Here is a 17,365-nt window from a genome sequence, read left to right as displayed (position 1 = left end):
ATAAAACTCTCTTTATTTTAATAAGGATAAAATTAGAAAAACATCATTAATATCTACTTGATTATGTAAAACAACATTTATTTTGATACAAAATGAAAAGATAAACACAGTATTTATTTTGAAACGGAGGGAGTAATGCATTTAGAAATCCAAACGGTGTCAAAAGCATGTCGACAAAACTAAACAAGACAAGTCACGCGATATTCACGTGCTAAACGTCCCCAAATGAATCAAGTCTTACTTAGCCGCTTCATACGCCGTGTAAGTTGTTTGACCGCAAAAATGACTTGTATACCCCTCAATAATGTGTTCTACCTAAAGTACGTACGTTGCATGGGGAAAAACTTATCCACACCCGATATTTCGACCATAAATATATTACATATATTTTTAAATACACTTTTTGTCACTGAGTTAATTCTTGTGTATTGTCCGCCTCAATTTATGTTTCAATTATGTAAAGCAATATAATTTAGTGTAAACATCAAATGCAAGTAAATATTTCATGCATTACTCGGGAACGAAACTAGCATAAAAAATAAGAAATTCGACATTTGATCCAAATTCCATACATTTTTAAGAAATCCATTGTATACGCAGGGTGAAAGTAGAAAGTACGAATTCAACAAAACACGTTCAGATCTTGTATTGGTTTAAAAAAATCATTTAATATGTCCGGATTACGTATTAATTTACAACTCAAAAGGATTAGAATCCAAAATTCATAAACTTTAAATCTTGAATTCAACTCTTTGTATGTATTAGTATAATAAATTTCAGAACTCACAAACTCTAAATTCAGAAGCTACAAACTTCATATCCTGAATCTATCTTTTATCGTACACTTCCGTACATGTTATTAGCTTATTAAAGAAGAGAGAATAAAATAGTGGAATATTTTATTGTTTACCGGGAGAATAAGTAGTCGGTTTGGTTTCTCAAAGAGCTTATTCAGTGTAAGAATAAAGGCCCTGGTATTTCTGCATAGCCTAATTCTCCTACTTTCTCTCTCCCCTTTAAGGAATACTCAGTCTCATTTATCCTTTGCCGTCCACTGTCTCTGTAAGATCTCCGGCAAATTTCCATTTCTTCAGGTCAGTGTAAAATCACTAAGCACCCAAATTTTTTTAACCACACTTATACAATTAAATGTAATTTTTTCTATTTTTGTAGATAAGAAAGTTGAAGAACAAAGCAGCATTTCCTGGTAAAGAATCAAAGAATTTATGCAGATGTTTTTGTTTTTTCAGTCAGATTGCTGTAATCTTTCACTGATCATACCTAACTTGGTTATTTATAGGTTAAATTAATGAAAAATGAAATTTTCTAATTACATTCCTTTTTTTGACCCTCCACTCACTGACTCCACCATGGCAGGACAGAGTAGATAGGCTCAGTCTTTGTGGGATCTGTACTGAAAAAAATTGTTTTGGTATAATTTTACAAATTTGAGTTACAAGGGCTTCTTAAAAAAAAAAAAATTGAAGATTCTTCAGATATTCTGGTAATCTTCTTGCAATTTTTTTTTTTTAATTTCCTATCTCATATGGTTTTCTTTTGCAGGATGATTTTATAGAACAGATTTATTCTTTTCTATAAGAGACTACTTTGAGTTTTATCACAGCAAAAATCTGCCTAAATTTTCTGTAAAATTAAGGAAAATAAAGGCATAAAAATTGGATTTTTACCTTTCTCTGTGCCGCCGCGGTATGGAGGGAAGGCGAGGAAGCTTATTTCCAGAACCAGATGATTTTCAGATTGGCACTTCATGGTTTCCAGCAACATCAGCAAAACCAAGCTTGCCACCAATCTGGGAGAATAGGCAACAAAATCAGCCAGCTCAAGTTAATGGGGTGGAGTTGCAAAAATTTTCACAAGGTGAAGGTGTGAGCCAAGCGAACCAGCTAGAATTGAGAAATTTCTTTCAAGAACCCCAAGGACGACAAGTGGCTGCATGCTGTGGTTCGACGAATTTGTCAGCTGGGACGGCGTATTTTGACACTTGGGAAGAAGCAGCAGTAGGAGGGACAAAATCCGAAATGTACGGGGACAACAATATTAAAATGTGCAATAACTTATCTATCGATGATGTGGACCAATGGAGCAATGTGTGCTCTTTCGGAGATCTCTTGGCCCTAGCACATGCTGCTGGCTCAACAGCCGCCACTGAAAATGCAAATGCAGATACTAATTTTACCGCGAATGGTTCTTTCTATTCCCTCGTCGGTTCTCAGGATGCAGGTAAAGAATTGAAATATTCATAGACTTATCATCATCATGATATAATAGAAATGCATAATGCCTGGTGAACTCCAAGTTATGATAATCACATTCATTGTATATGTCATAAGTGTCTTCGATGTGGTTCAATGGCAGTGTTATCATCTTCACGGATAACTACGACCTTCAAAAGGATAGAGAACGGAATAGAATAAGATCAGTGATCAGTTTAGATTCAAGTAAAAATTATGACTCCTCGTGGACAAGTTAACTAGCATTGAGTTGAACATCCTAGTGAATACTAGATAAAGCTCCAAGACAGACTACAGAATCAGGTACCTCGTTCTAAAATCAGAGGTGAAACAAACAGGTCACGTATAGCATCTCTGACGTGTATTTTCACTGATTGCGTGCCTATTCAATAAGTGATGCTTTCTCAATTTGTAATTTTATAAAAATATTCTTCAAAACATGTGGTACATGCTTCAATATTGATGTGTTATGTTCTATTGTGTGAAACACTAAGCCAAGCATCAAATGATATTTTCATAGTTTAGCGTAGTCAACCAGAATCATTAAAAAAAGTTGTTTCAATTCTGAAATTTCCTCAATATACTAATATGAAAGAGGTACCTATCATGCAGAAGGAAGCTCTATTTGCTCGAGATTCCCTTTTAATCTGAATTCACCAACTAGAATGACAGATGAGGGCTTGAGCATCAACAATGGATTCCAGTTTGAACCAATAACACCAGATCAGATCAAGAACAAAGGGCTAGCATCTGATGCGCCAAGTCTAGACATTAACCAGACACCAATAGCAAGACATGTACAGTCAAGCGAAGATACATTAAAGAGAGCAGAAGCAAGTGATCCCCAAGCGAACAAAGAGCAGTCAGGGCTGGTCTTGAACATATCAGAATTGCAGGAGAATAAAATGCTTGCGAAGGCGGACGAACTGGATGCTGAACAGAATAATACACCACAGCAGAAACGAAGAAGGAAGAAGCACCGGCCTAAAGTGGTTATAGAAGGCGAGCATAAAAGGACTCCTAAACCGAAAACCCCCCAGCAGCATAGTTCGCAGGAAGCTAAAAAAGAGAGGAGGAAATATGTACGAAGAAACAAGGTTGAGGGACCTCCAAGCACACCCTCGGACAAGGTAAACGTTATGACCAGTCACGAGGGCCATCGTCCTAGTTCCGGAGAAATCCGACGAGCAAAGAGGACGTATGTCAGAGGAAATCAAGTCAACAAGCTCAGACCAAATCCTGCCGAAGAGGGAACCATTGATCCACCAAATGTTTCTCGTCCCAGAAGAACCTGCAGGAAATCATTGAATTTTGATTCTGAAAACTCATCACACTGGCCATCTTCATCTGTGGAGGACTTGCATGAGAATCAATCCAACTCTAGTGTGCATCCTGGAAAGGGTATTGAAGCCACAACAGCAAAGACAGAACTGGGCTCAGTTGATGACATCACATGTTCGAATCAGGAGCTGAAAACTTGCCAAACACATCATGAAATGCCATACCCTGACCCTTCAACTCTGAAGATTGACCTGAATCATGGTAAATTTACCATGAGCAATCAAAATGAAATCTCAAGAGGAAAGTGTAAAATTGTTTTCTCGGATGAAACTCATGATAAACAGGCAGGCATTTTAGAAATGACACCAAAGAGCCCGAATAGTTCCAACTGCAGCAGCAGCGCATGCTTGATCCAGGAAACACCAGAAAGAGCCTTGAAAAGACGACGTTCTTTTAGAACTGATGAAGCAGAATTTTACAGAACAAATGTCAGGGGAGCCTATTTCAACTCCATGCAGGCATATCAAGCAATTCTCCCAGCAAATGAACCTTATGCTCACAGTACCCAAGGGATGCATTTTCCTGCAATTTACAAGAAAAAGAGGACAGAGAAGAGCCATCCCTCAGGAACATCTTACACTAAGCCTTTTACATGTGAAATTAACTATCTGTCTTTGTCTCAGTGCAACACTGGTCTTTCCCAAGCCAGTACGTCTGTGAATGATAAAGCTAATAATGGAATGCAGAATCTGGAACTTGTACCAGCTTTTGTTGAAGCAGAGGGGTTAAGAAGAAAAAGATCAAAAAGCATAAGTAAAGTACGTGACCTAGCATCACTGCTTGAAATTTGTAGACACTTTCCTACTACTGTCAAAGAAGCAATGGTATCTGAATTTGGAGAAAGATATGAAAACTCAGATCAGCCGAATACATGCATGGAAGCCCTGGTTGCCGACACCCGTGCAATAATGAAAACAAAAAAGCGGTCAAAGAGAAGCATCCTTGTCAGTTCCACAGCATCTCATACGCATGCCCGGCAACAGTTCAGAACAAATGCAAGCGGTAGTTGAAGCTATATTCTTAACTTTCTTTTCTTGAAATGGCTATATTCTTAACTTTCTGATATCCTATCAAATAAGATGTGAACTTTAATTGCTCATGAAATTGGATGCAGGTTCCATACCAGCTATAACATGGAGATCTCCAGTTGATGAAATTGCCGAACGCTTACAGCATCTTGATTTAAATAGAGAAAGCATCCATCAATACCAATATGAGCAAAATGCCCTTGTCATTTATCAAAGAGATGGGAGTATTGTCCCTTTTTCAGGCTCATTTGTTAGAAAACGACGACCGCGCCCCAAGGTTGACCTTGATGATGAGACCACTAGGGTTTGGAAGCTTTTGCTGCAGGACATAAATAGTGAAGGCATTGATGGTACAGATGAAGACAAGGCAAAATGGTGGGAATCAGAACGTGGAGTTTTTCATGGACGAGTAGACTCATTTGTCTCACGGATGCGTCTTGTTCAAGGTACGTATACAAAGTTTTCACATCATCTTTGTAGTGACTATCAAATGAACACCCCCCCCCCCCCACCCCCCAAACAATTCATTTGACTAGAAAAGCAGTCAACATAAAATATTTGCTAGACTAAATAGGATGGGAAGTATGACAAACTTTCACTATTTATAAACCAACTGGTATTCTAAAGATCACTAGCAATAAGTCAACCCAATGATTCCAACCTGACAAACACATATGCACCTGCAAGGTCAAGAAAGAAACCTAAAATCCAACCTGACCCAGCACCTATACATATGTATCGTCCCGCAAAGAGAAAGTGGATTATGATGGAAGAAGCAAGTATGTCCCAGTTCTTCATATGCAAAAGGATTATATCATTACACATTATTCATATAAAATCAGCAAACTATTAGATAATAGATTTTATTTATGATGCAAAACGACCTGCAACTAACCCTTGTCATGCCAACAGAAGACATGACTAACACTAGCATTGCATACCAACCATCAACCTCAAACAAGATTCCAAGTTACCTTTGTAGTTTTTCCTTTTCGTCATCTAGAAAATTTAGTTCACAATGGGCCATACTAGAAATAAACAAGATGTGCATGTGACATTGTTATCTTTTGTTTCATTGACCATTTCTTCTACTTTTTGGGTGAACCAGGAGACAGGCGATTCTCTCCTTGGAAGGGATCTGTTGTAGACTCCGTAGTTGGAGTTTTCCTGACACAGAATGTCTCAGACCACCTTTCTAGGTAAGCTGGACTCGAAACCACAATTTTGTTTTCCCTTTTCTGGTACATCCATAAGAAATTTAAAATATTAAGTTCCAATTAAGCACTTTATCCACTTTATAGCTCTGCATTCATGTCAATGGCTGCTCGGTTCCCTCTCAAGTCAAACACCGGTTTCAAAAATCCCGAAGAGAGAACAGGGATCATAATTGAAGAACCTGAGGTGAGTGCCCCGGATCCTGATGATACAATTGGATGGCATGACGATCAACCAACTCTTGGTCAGGAGTTTTTCAAAATCTCCGGTGCAGACTCAGACGATGAAAAAACAGCTGTTCATAGCAGTGAATCAAGTGAAAATAGCATTAACTGCACTAGTTCAACTGAAAATTCTGTACTGCAGCAACCTGGTTCTTCTAGAGAAAGTTCATGTGTGCATCATGAATCAACAACGTATGGATCGGCTACAGCTAATGCAACAAGAAGTTCTTTGGGGGATCAAATAGAACCAGACGATTTGCTCTCTTCTCAGAATTCTGTACTTTCTTCTCAAGACTCTGTGAACTTTTCAGTTGTTCAAACTTCTGAAAGAACCGAATCAAGCAACTTTTCGGGCTCCACTTCATTTTTGAAGTTACTACATATGGCAGGAACTTCGAAATCACATGGAGTCCAGGATCAGAAAAGTGAAAACATCTTAGCGGAAAAGGATATACATGGCCAACTGAAACATATGGCATGTTGTTCACACTTTCAGAAGGATGAGGAGAATCACAGAGGCTCAATAGAAAATGACTGTCCTTGTAGCTATTTGGGCTCATGTGCGATGTCTAATGCAGAAGCACAACAAATCAAGTGCAAAGACGATTTGGAAGAAGCTGCAAAACTTTTAGACCTCTCTAGAGAACTCGGTGCGCCTGAACAAAGTAAATTATCAGCAGAACCTGCAAATCAAGCACTGTATGGAGAGATGCGTGAGACTTACATCTCACGCAATAACCATCAAAGCAAGGTGGACACAGCAACAATTGATGATCCGGTAGTCAATCTTGAGCTACAAATTCAAATTGAAGAGAGCAACTACAATATGCAGCCAATAGCAAGAGCACCAGCATTTTCAGAAGCCATTGTAGATGTCCAAGAGGAGGTCAGTGTAGTTGTTGATTCAAGTAAGTCTGCGCACACAGCTTCCAGGTTAAACTCAAACAACAACAAAAATCACGCCGGTAGCACATTAGACAGAGCAAACCACAATACTAGAGCAAAAAAGGAACGCCCTGGAAAAGAGAAACAGAATGTTGACTGGGACAGTTTAAGGTTACAGGCTCAGAGCAATGGTAAGAAAAGAGAAAGGACAGCAAACACAATGGATTCACTGGATTGGGATGCTGTGAGGTGTGCGGATGTCAATGAGATAGCAAATACCATCAGAGAACGGGGAATGAACAATATGCTAGCAGAGAGAATCAAGGTACATACGTGTAAATTGCACTAACAGCCTAATTCTATTAAAATCTGAACACCTTGATTCATCTAGCACAGTAATTTCCAAACCTAAGAGAAAGTTCAATGAAAACTGAACAATTGCAGGATTTCCTTAACCGGATTTTTAGAGAACATGGAAGTATAGATCTTGAATGGCTGAGAGACGTTCCACCAGACAAAGCAAAGTAAGCTTTCAATTGACCAAATAATTTCTCCATGTTTATATTATTCCTCTGCTCCAACTAAACAAATTCACATGCATGGTATCAGAGAGTATCTATTAAGCATCAGAGGCTTGGGCCTGAAGAGCGTAGAGTGTGTGCGACTTTTAACACTTCACAACCTTGCTTTCCCTGTAAGATTTCTGAGCCATTTTTGAAGAGCTAATTAATATGACATAGCCTGTGTACCCACTAATCATGTCTTTGATAAGGTCGACACAAACGTTGGGCGTATAGCCGTTAGGCTGGGATGGGTGCCCCTGCAGCCACTGCCGGAGTCACTACAATTGCATCTTCTGGAACTGTGAGTATCTTGTGTACGTAAATTTTCTAAAATGGCGACATAGTCTGAACTCTGCTGTATTTCTACAGGTACCCAGTGCTGGAGTCGATTCAAAAGTACCTCTGGCCACGTCTCTGCAAGCTTGATCAGAGAACATTGTAAGTAACATTCTTTTCTCTAACACTATTCTCCCCAGGACTGGTTGACAAGCATCAATTTACTATTAAATTTAAGTGGTTGCATGTCAGCTTATTGAAAACATCCAATCATAACAGTATACTGTATAGTGGAAGAAAAGATTTTGATTTTTTCAAAGTGCAGAGAGACTTAAGATTAGGGTAGTTGATTTCTTCAAAGGGAGTCACAAATGATATACATGCATACTAGTTATAATTAAAAAGTTACTTCTTCTCTAATCAAGTGATGCATTTACTGATTCAAATCCTTTTTGATAACAGATATGAGTTGCATTACCATATGATCACTTTTGGAAAGGTATGCCAATACCATTAGTTACTGTCCCCTAGAACTAGTGTATATCTGCAATCACAGTTTAAATCAACTTTATTGCTACTTCATTAGGTCTTCTGTACAAAAAGCAAACCCAACTGCAACGCTTGTCCAATGAGAGGAGAATGCAGACACTTTGCAAGTGCTTTTGCAAGGTTTGCCTATTATCCTATATACTTCATGCAAGAAATTAGTTATCTCTTGTTTGTGTATCTTTATTAGTTCTTCTCAAGCTTCTCTACACCTAATCCAAGGAATTATAGTTCCAGAAATGTGGCTGCTGAAACTAGATTTGACGAATCTACTTACTCTTACTTAGACAATACAAATTTGCATTTAAGCTAGCCTGCCAGTATTTAAACTCATCGATGAAGCGAATGACAAACTGTCAAACTTTAATATTCACGGGTTTCTTCTTGTATAAGATAGAACTCCTACATCTCAACTACCAAACTTCAGCAAATACCCACCCTTCCTGTCAGCACATTCAAGTAACGCATTATAACTAGATTAGCAATTTCATAGTCTAAAAATTGAATGCACTGTGTTTCAAATATGGTACTTGACATATTTCTCATTCAGCGCAAGGCTTGCCCTGCCAGCACCAGAAGAGAAAGGTATTGTAAGTACAACAGAGAACAAAGCAGCTGAACAGAGTCCATTCCAAAATTTCGGTCGACAGCCGCTGCCCTTACCCCCGGCTAATCAAATACCATTAGAGCATCCCAAATTGATCAACTCCGCACCTATTATCGAAGTGCCAGCAACACCAGAGCCCATTGTCGAAGAGCCTGCCACACCTGAGCCAGAGCAAGAAGCTCCTGAAATTGACATTGAAGATGCTTACTGTGAAGATCCTAATGAAATTCCTACAATAGAATTGAATATGGCGCAGTTCGCTCAAAATGTGAAGAACTTTGTGCGAAACAATATGGAGCTTCAAGAGGTAGAAATGTCAAAAGCCTTAGTAGCTTTAACTCCACAAGCTGCTTCAATTCCGACGCCTAAACTAAAGCATATAAGCCGGCTCAGAACCGAACATCAAGTGTAAGTGGATGCTCCTGAATCTACATCATGAAATAGAGTAAAGCTGCCCAATAACTTCTGATAGATCACCTAATACAGGAGGGTAGCCTATTTTTTCCTAGGCTGTGCAATTCTTATAAATTTGTTTGTACTTACTACCAATTGTTTCTCCATCCACAGGTATGAACTTCCGGATGCTCATCCTCTTTTGGAAGGGGTCAGTGATACTACATCAGTTTTTTTTTTTTTTTTTGGATCAGTTTTACTTGCATATAAAAGCAGCACGTACGATGATATTGAAATTCATCCTCCCAATAATTACGCTTTCTCATGTTGCAGTTCGAGAAAAGAGAACCAGATGATCCATGCTCCTATCTTCTGGCAATATGGACACCTGGTAAGATTGCAATTAATGTAATATATACATGGGAGTTCTTTTGAAAAGCTATGCAAAGCATTTGGTTCCTATCACTGAACTACTGTAACCCGTAAACTAACGAATTAGAAAACTCATGTTTGTACGGAACAATTGTGATAGCTAAGCTGCACTGGGCAAGTCCCAGGTCCCAATTTAATAGCTTGCATTGCAGCGGTAGAGGTTAATTTGGCTAGAAAGGTTAGCTTTTTCTCAGGCTTTCTGAATAGCTTAATTCTCCCTTATGTACCAAACCCATATCAGGTGAAACAGCGGATTCTATTCAGCCACCTGGGGGACAGTGCAACTCCCAAGACACTGGTAGACTATGTGATGATGAAACATGTTTTGCATGCAATAGCATACGTGAAGCACATGCTCAAACGGTGAGAGGGACAATTCTGGTAAGAAAAAGAGAACGAACTATTATAATGTTTTTCATGGGAAAGTATATGAGAATTCTAATCATCTCTAAATATACTTTTCTAACAGATACCATGTAGAACGGCTATGAGAGGAAGCTTTCCGCTCAATGGTACATACTTTCAGGTTAACGAGGTAAATATAACCAAACTTTTCCTCAACTCAAGCATGCCAAACACAAGCATTTTTGCAATTAGTAAGATTTTCATAGTAACATTTTTGCTATTTCTCAGGTCTTTGCGGACCATGACTCCAGCCTCAAGCCAATTGATGTCCCAAGAGATTGGCTATGGAATCTGCCACGACGGACAGTTTACTTCGGAACCTCTATTCCAACAATATTCAAAGGTAGACACACTAAAGGATGAAACCTTATTTATATTTTAAAAAGCTTAGGGAGTAAAATAACATAGTGTGTTCTCTGTTGATCAGGCCTAACCACAGAAAGTATCCAACATTGCTTTTGGAGAGGTATGTAGATCGAAAACCTCAAGTCCACAGAGGTCCAAAATGCTTGTCTTAGCTTTTTATCCATTTCTACCAAGTAAATCAATGAAAAGCGTGCATGTTATATCATTATGCAAATTCAAAAAGACTTGGTATCAAATTAAGCCGGCGTAAGCACCATGCATCAGAACAAGCATGTCGGCGAGTTTCCCTTTTTTCTTCTACACTCTTCGGACAAATCATAAAAACAAATTATGAGGAGAAGTAGTAATTGTTCATGTAGCTAAGGGAAAGAAGAGTTATCCCTTGCTGCAAAACCTTTTATTTGTCTTCTGATCAAGTACTGTATTCCACAGGGTTTGTTTGTGTGAGGGGTTTTGACAAGGAGACACGAGCCCCAAGACCACTGATGGCACGGTTGCACTTTCCAGCCAGCAAGTTGAATAGGACAAAAGGAAAGCCAGATGAAAACTAGGGAGCAGTGTCCTACTGAATCAGCAAGGCAGCCATCCAGGCTGAACAAGCTAACAACATTCAGCACCATGATGTTTTAAACCTTAGGAAAGAAAGAAGATAGGTATTGTCTAACATGTAAGTAAATTGTAGCATGAGTAAATGAGATGATAATCGATTACTTGTAGCTGATACTTAGGATGGTCATTTTTATTAGCAACGATAATTGAATTCTTCAACAGGCTAGTGGCCCTTTAGCCCATTGACATCTCAAACTTAGTTGGTTCCCATTTTCTCTTCTAAGGATAGAAAGAGTAATAAAAATGGGTACTCTTCCATGGCAATCAGTACACTTGGCTCCTAACTTACAAAACAACTGGTTTGGCACCACCACGCAACATGAGGCAAATTTTACTAAATCTTATGGTAATGTTTAAAAGAAAGTTTTCCCAAAAGCAAAGCAGGTTTATATACGGGCACGTAAAAGTATCTACAAAACCCCTTTTTCTTAATACATGAGCTGCACCAAATTTTATCAAGTAGTAATGATTTAAACAAGTAAACCACGTTATAATGTACTTAACTAAACATAAATAAGACTCGAGGGTAAGCATATAGAGCAGGACTTGAAAAGAGTATATCAATATATTCATGATACCAGCACCCTGTAAAGATTAGCTTTAAATGATAGCCTATTCATACTTCATTATAAGTTGGCTAAGACAGCACAGGGATAATACATCTGTCAAATACATTCGTTGTTTGTAACTACTGCCCAGCCATGCGGTTTTGAAAATCACAACTGAAAGGAGATGCATAAAGACACTAAAAGTCCTAACAGCTATTTTGTTCTTATATAATTACCTTTATTTTTATTTTTTTGAAACTGGTAACTGTATGTAATTACCTTTATTTGAAGCTGAGAAAACCGTATTAAATGTCATCAGAAGAACATGGAGAGCATCACTCAACCTGCACATAAGTTTACAAGTTACAGTAGTTCAGTGATAGGAACCAGATACTTTGCATAGTTTTCAAAAGAACTCCTCTTATGTGTTATTACATTAGTTGCAATCTTACCAGGTGTCCATATTGCCAGAAGATAGGAACATGGATCATCTGGTTCTCTTTTGTCCAACTGCAACATGAAAAGACATAATTATCAGGAGGATCAATTTCAATATCAGCTTGCATGCTGCTTATATATGGATATAAAACTGATGTAGTATAACCAATTAAAAAGAAAAAAAAAACTGACCCCTGCCAAAAGAGGATGAGAATCCGGAAGTTCATATCTGTGAATGGAGAAACAAATTGATAGTAAGTAAAAACAAATTTATGAGAATTGCATAGCCTAGGAAAACATTGGCTATCCTACTGTATTGAGTGATCTATCAGAAGTTATTGGGAAGCTTCTCTATTTCATGATGTAGATATCAGGAGCATACACTTACACTTACACTTGATGTTCAGTTCTGAGCCGGCTTATATGCTTAAGTTTAGGCGTGGGAATTGAAGCAGCTTCTGGAGTTAAAGCTATTAAGGCTTTTGACATTTCATCATGTTGAAGCTCCATACTGTTTTGCACAAAGTTCTTCATATTTTGGGTGAACTGCACCATATTCAATACAATTGTAGGAATTTCATTAGGATCTTTAGAGTAAGCATCTTCAATGTCGATTTCAGGAGCCTCTTGCTCTGGCTCAGGTGTAGCAGGCTCTTCCACGATGGTCGCTGGTGTTGCTGGCACCTCAATAATAGGTGCGGAGTTCATCAATTTGGGATGCTCTAATGGTGTTTGATTAGCCTGGGGCTTAGGCAGCGTCTGCTGACTGAAATTCTGGGATGGATTCTACTTTCTCTTGTGCAGTGATTCTAGAATGAAGAGGTTTGAGTCAGAAGGTGGAATTTGAAATATATATCTAATTTCATATTCGAGCCAAAAGCTCTTGAGTTCGACATATCAATGGATCTGCCACAGTGCCACTAATGGCTGTAGCTTTTGACAAATAGCACATAGTAAGAAGAGATTTTAGAAGCAAACAAACTCACATAGCTCGTTAGCTAAAGCATTATAAACCACAGGGATAGAGTAAAAAACAAATTGAACAGCCCACATCCACATATAGCTACTTTACACTTCAATTTGCAAGTTCACAAATCGCGAATTGTTCTAACACAATCATAATGAACATATACCATTGCGCAAACCTACAAACATGTTCAGCACATATACTCATGTCGCACAGTTACACGTTACCAGCAAAATCCTGCTGCAGATCACAGATTCCTCTAGAAATCGCCATTTATGTTTATATATATCTGTAATTCAAATGGAAGAAGTTGTGTTGTCTTCTATTCATGAATCCAAGGTATTTATACATTTACATAAGATTCTATCTAAGGAAACTAATCAAAACAATTAAAGGAAAATATCCTAATGATCTGCTCCTATAATTGAGTTACCTATATGTGGAAGGAAATATATTTACAACTCAATAGTTATTCTGTAACAATATCACTGCCTTACAGCTTCAATTTGACTACAATTCTCACATCAATCACGCGAAAAGAACATCTATTTTCATGTTTTCTACTTAACAGGGCAGCCCGGTGCACTAAGCTCCCGCTATGCGCGGGGTCCGGGGAAGGGCCGGACCACAAGGGTCTATTGTATGTTTTCTACTTAACAATTACTAGAAATTGAATATCCATAGTTCTGTACAGAGATTTTGAAGTATAATCATACTAAAGTTCAATTTTCATGTTTTCTACTTAACTGATATCTCAACTCAGAGAGATCTCAAATACTCATAATCAAGGCTGTAAATTCAAATTAAAACATCAATCTCCATCAACAAAGCTCAGAAAACTTTAGATCAATCACAAGAAGCTGAACATCCATAGTTCCATATAGAGATTTTGAAGTAATGAGATCACCATTGATGTTTATATCACTGCGTTACAACTTCAATTTGACTACAATTTGCACATCAAAAGCATCTAATTTCATTAATTACTTAACAGGTATACCAATCACAGAGAGATCTCAAACACTCATAATCAATGCTGTAAATTCAAATTAAAACATCAAACTACAATCAACAACACTCAAAAACTTCGGAACAATCATTAGAGCTGAATATCCATAGTTCTGTATAGAGATTTGAAGTATATTCATACTAAAGTTCTATTTTCATGTTTCCTACTTATAATAATGCTGTAAATTCAAATCAATACATCAAACTAAGATCAACAATGCTCGAAAAACTTCCTAACAATCACTATAAGCTGAATATCCGTATTTCTGTATAGATATTTTGAAGTATATTCATACTAAAGTTATGATTTGAGTATAATCATCTATTTTCATGGTTTCTACTTAACAGATAGTATCTCAATTCAGAGAGATCTCAAATACTTATAATAATGCTGTAAATTCAAATCAATACATCTAACTAAGATCAAATAAGCTCGAAAAAACTTCCAAACAATCATTAGAAGCTGAATATACGTAGTTTTGTATATATATAAAGTTGAATTTGAGAATGAAAGTGCGATAATGAGATCGTTATTACGATCGCAAAATGGTTACCTATGAGTGCTCTGTGTGAGTGAGAGAGAGAAAATGAAGAGTGCTCTGTGTGTTTCAACAAATTTGGTAATTTTGCCGCCTTGCGGCTTTTGGAGTTCCCTCGCTTTCCTCTTTATATGATTGGGGATTAAACCCGTTTCCACATTGTTCTGTGATAGGGGGCAATTTGCAGGATTGTCCTTCGCTGGGGGTGGTCTTTAATTTTTGTCCCTCAAATTGGTGGTCTTTAACTTTTGTCCTTCACTTTTTTGATTTTGGGTTCGAACCTCCGCTTAATTAAAACTTCACAAGATAGAGTCTGGATTTGCGAGCCGGAGTTTTGATAAGGCAGAATTTGCATGGCTAGAATTTTGCAAAATTTTGACTTGCGAATTTATTTATTTTTTACTGAGTTGGGGTTCGAACCCACAACCTCGAAATATTAGACAAAAGGCAAAACTTAAAGACTGCCAATTTGAAGGGCAAAAATTAAAGACCACCCCAAATGAAGGGTAATCCGCGCAAAAAAAATGGCTTCTACTTGTCATTTTTTTTGTTCTATTTTATCATAAATAAATCGTTATCAACTATTTAGCCAATCTCGATTAGTTACTATATATGTGGAAATAGCTTTCTATTGACCATTTTTCGGTTCTATTTTTCAAAAATAAATCATTATCCATTGTTTATCCTAGCCGATAAGTTGCTATGTGGAAATAGATTCTACTGACCATTTTTCGGTTCTATTTTTTCAGAAATAAATCATTATCAACTGTATGCCCTACCCGATTAGTTGCTTTGTGGAAATAGGTTCTATTGACCATTTTTTAATTTTATTTTTCAAAAATAAATTATTATCAGCTGTTTATCCGACCCGATTAGTTGCTTTGTGGAAATAGCTTTTACTGATCATTTTTAAGTTCTATTTTTCAAATAAAAAAATCATTATCAAACTCTTACCCCTTCCATGTACACGTAATTTCCAACAAATCGAAATTAGTTGTATGAATTACAACAATCAATTTGGATCGCATATTGGCCTACCATGTGCGAGTCTTGAATTTGATGGACTTGCGCGGGTTGGCCCACCATTTCGATAGGTTTTGAAATGATCAACCAACCCTATATGGGATGTGGGCTGGGCCAGGGCCATAGTTATTAAAAGATGTGTTTTACAATTTTTAAAATTCTAAATTCTAACTTTGTTATTTATAATTGGGGATTATACTTGTTTCAAAATGGTTGAACTGTTTACGCAACCCCATTAATTGCTCTGTGGAAATAGCTTTCACTGACCATTTTTCAATTCTATTTTTAAAAACTAAATCATTATCAAACTCTTACCCCATCCAAGTACGCTTAGTTTCCAACAAATCGAAATTAATTGTATGAATTAGAACTATCAGTATAAGTCTAGCTTGATGGATTGGGCCAGGTTAAGCCACCGGTCTTAAAATGATCAATTTAAACTTAGGGGAAATGACCTAATAATACTGCTTAAGAATTTATATTACAAAACATAAGAATATTTTTTTCTTATTTACAAAACATACCAACAGAATTACAAAATATACTAGATTTGAGTTTAATGGAATACCCACGATTTTGGGCTTTTATTTAGGAATAGAATCTGATTTTTAAATGTGACCTTAATTTTAGGATACTTACCAACCAGATTCTTCTTCTTTTCAAAACGATTTCTCTCTCTCTCTTCCTCTACAAATGTTGATAGATTATGTATACATTAATAATAGAAAGCTTTTGATTATTAAATATATATAGAAGTTGGTCAGTATTATTTTGAGATATATATGATCACAGTGCGTATGAAATCTGTATAATGTTAAAAACTAATATATGTATGAAATTTGTATTACTATGATATATATCATTTTTGGGATATATGTGGTCACAATGTGTATGAAATGCGAATAAATTCGATATAAATTAGTCTTAAAATGTGTATGAAATGCGTATGGAATCTGGTTTGTATCAATTACAAAATTTATATATATATCCTCTCCATGTTTGAAGATGTAGCAAAACTACATTAAAGTTGTATTATAATTGTATGTTGAGTTGCATGAAAATTATATTTTAAAGTTATATATTATATAATTAGTTCTATGAAATTTATTTTTAAGATGTATATTGTTGTAGACATTTGAAGAATACAATTTTAATATAATTTTTATACAACTGAGAATTACCAATTAGAATGGATTTTTTGAGCAAAAGGTGGAGAAAATCAGGAAACAATATCTGTTAATTTGAATGGAGAGAGAAAAATGGATAAAATAAGGAAAGATCAAGAAGGAAAAAATCAGGGAACAATATCTTTTAATTTTGAATGGAGAGAGAAAAGTCGATAAAATAAGGGAAGATCTGTTTCCATGATTGACGCCTAATTTATTTACAGTGTTTTATTCATTGCTTTTTAATTTACATGATTACTATAGATTTTGTAAGAAAACTATTGATATATTTTGTAAACTGAGAAGTCTCGTCGTGTTCTGTAAATATACCCTCTTACTATGTACATATATGTTTTTTTCCCTTAAACCTATGTGGGCGGTCCGGGTCGAGCAAGGGCCACAATTATTAAAAAATATATTTCATAACTTTTAAAATTCTAGATTTTAACTTAAAAATGCAAAAACGTAAATATTTACAAAATAATATTACATAGTATTGTTAACAAAATCTAGAATTTAAATTACTCCAATAAA

General features: G+C 36.6%; 2 protein-coding genes across 5 annotated transcripts; one reads left to right on the top strand and one right to left on the bottom strand.

Moving 5' to 3' along the window:
- Positions 1-869: 869 nt before the first annotated feature.
- Positions 870-11,350, top strand: LOC132629909 (protein ROS1A). 3 transcript variants are annotated; one of them, XM_060345323.1, is made up of 21 exons: positions 870-1,094; positions 1,174-1,207; positions 1,564-2,241; positions 2,865-4,595; positions 4,708-5,067; positions 5,730-5,820; positions 5,923-7,270; positions 7,390-7,469; positions 7,555-7,639; positions 7,718-7,809; positions 7,878-7,946; positions 8,247-8,283; positions 8,371-8,453; positions 8,881-9,345; positions 9,505-9,541; positions 9,664-9,721; positions 10,004-10,143; positions 10,232-10,297; positions 10,396-10,510; positions 10,595-10,633; positions 10,966-11,350. In XM_060345323.1, exons 3-21 carry the CDS (start codon positions 1,710-1,712, stop codon positions 11,082-11,084), a joined length of 5,547 nt encoding a protein of 1,848 aa, XP_060201306.1. In that variant the 5' UTR covers positions 870-1,094; positions 1,174-1,207; positions 1,564-1,709; the 3' UTR covers positions 11,085-11,350. The 3 variants fall into 3 exon arrangements, with proteins under 3 accessions (XP_060201306.1, XP_060201307.1, XP_060201308.1); XM_060345324.1 differs by lacking the exon at positions 1,174-1,207; XM_060345325.1 differs by lacking the exons at positions 870-1,094; positions 1,174-1,207 and adding an exon at positions 1,241-1,432.
- LOC132629911 (DNA glycosylase/AP lyase ROS1-like) lies at positions 10,964-14,818 on the bottom strand. 2 transcript variants are annotated; one of them, XM_060345327.1, is made up of 5 exons: positions 14,641-14,818; positions 12,523-12,937; positions 12,321-12,357; positions 12,143-12,200; positions 10,964-12,034 (listed from the first exon to the last, which is right to left on the bottom strand). In XM_060345327.1, exons 2-5 carry the CDS (start codon positions 12,834-12,836, stop codon positions 12,030-12,032), a joined length of 414 nt encoding a protein of 137 aa, XP_060201310.1. In that variant the 5' UTR covers positions 12,837-12,937; positions 14,641-14,818; the 3' UTR covers positions 10,964-12,029. The 2 variants fall into 2 exon arrangements, with proteins under 2 accessions (XP_060201310.1, XP_060201309.1); XM_060345326.1 differs by having other exon boundaries at positions 14,658-14,817.
- Between the last annotated feature and the right edge of the window lie 2,547 nt (positions 14,819-17,365).

This window comes from Lycium barbarum, chromosome 3, assembly GCF_019175385.1.
Source record: "Lycium barbarum isolate Lr01 chromosome 3, ASM1917538v2, whole genome shotgun sequence".
Lineage (NCBI taxonomy): Eukaryota > Viridiplantae > Streptophyta > Magnoliopsida > Solanales > Solanaceae > Lycium > Lycium barbarum.
The sequence above is the reverse complement of the archived record's forward strand: the minus strand, read 5'-3'. Positions and strand labels throughout refer to the sequence as shown.

Bases quoted from the DNA above. Each gene is read 5' to 3' on its own strand.
- LOC132629911 (XM_060345327.1), bottom strand. From the start codon at position 12,836: ATGAACTCCGCACCTATTATTGAGGTGCCAGCAACACCAGCGACCATC. The intron at 12,358-12,522 runs GTAAGTGTAAGT...CTCCATTCACAG, and splicing joins CTCAGAACTGAACATCAAGT to ATATGAACTTCCGGATTCTC. The intron at 12,201-12,320 runs GTCAGTTTTTTT...TTCATGTTGCAG, and splicing joins CTCATCCTCTTTTGGCAGGG to TTGGACAAAAGAGAACCAGA.
- LOC132629909 (XM_060345324.1), top strand. From the start codon at position 1,710: ATGGAGGGAAGGCGAGGAAGCTTATTTCCAGAACCAGATGATTTTCAG. The intron at 5,068-5,729 runs GTACGTATACAA...TGGGTGAACCAG, and splicing joins ACGGATGCGTCTTGTTCAAG to GAGACAGGCGATTCTCTCCT. The intron at 8,454-8,880 runs GTTTGCCTATTA...TTTCTCATTCAG, and splicing joins TTTGCAAGTGCTTTTGCAAG to CGCAAGGCTTGCCCTGCCAG.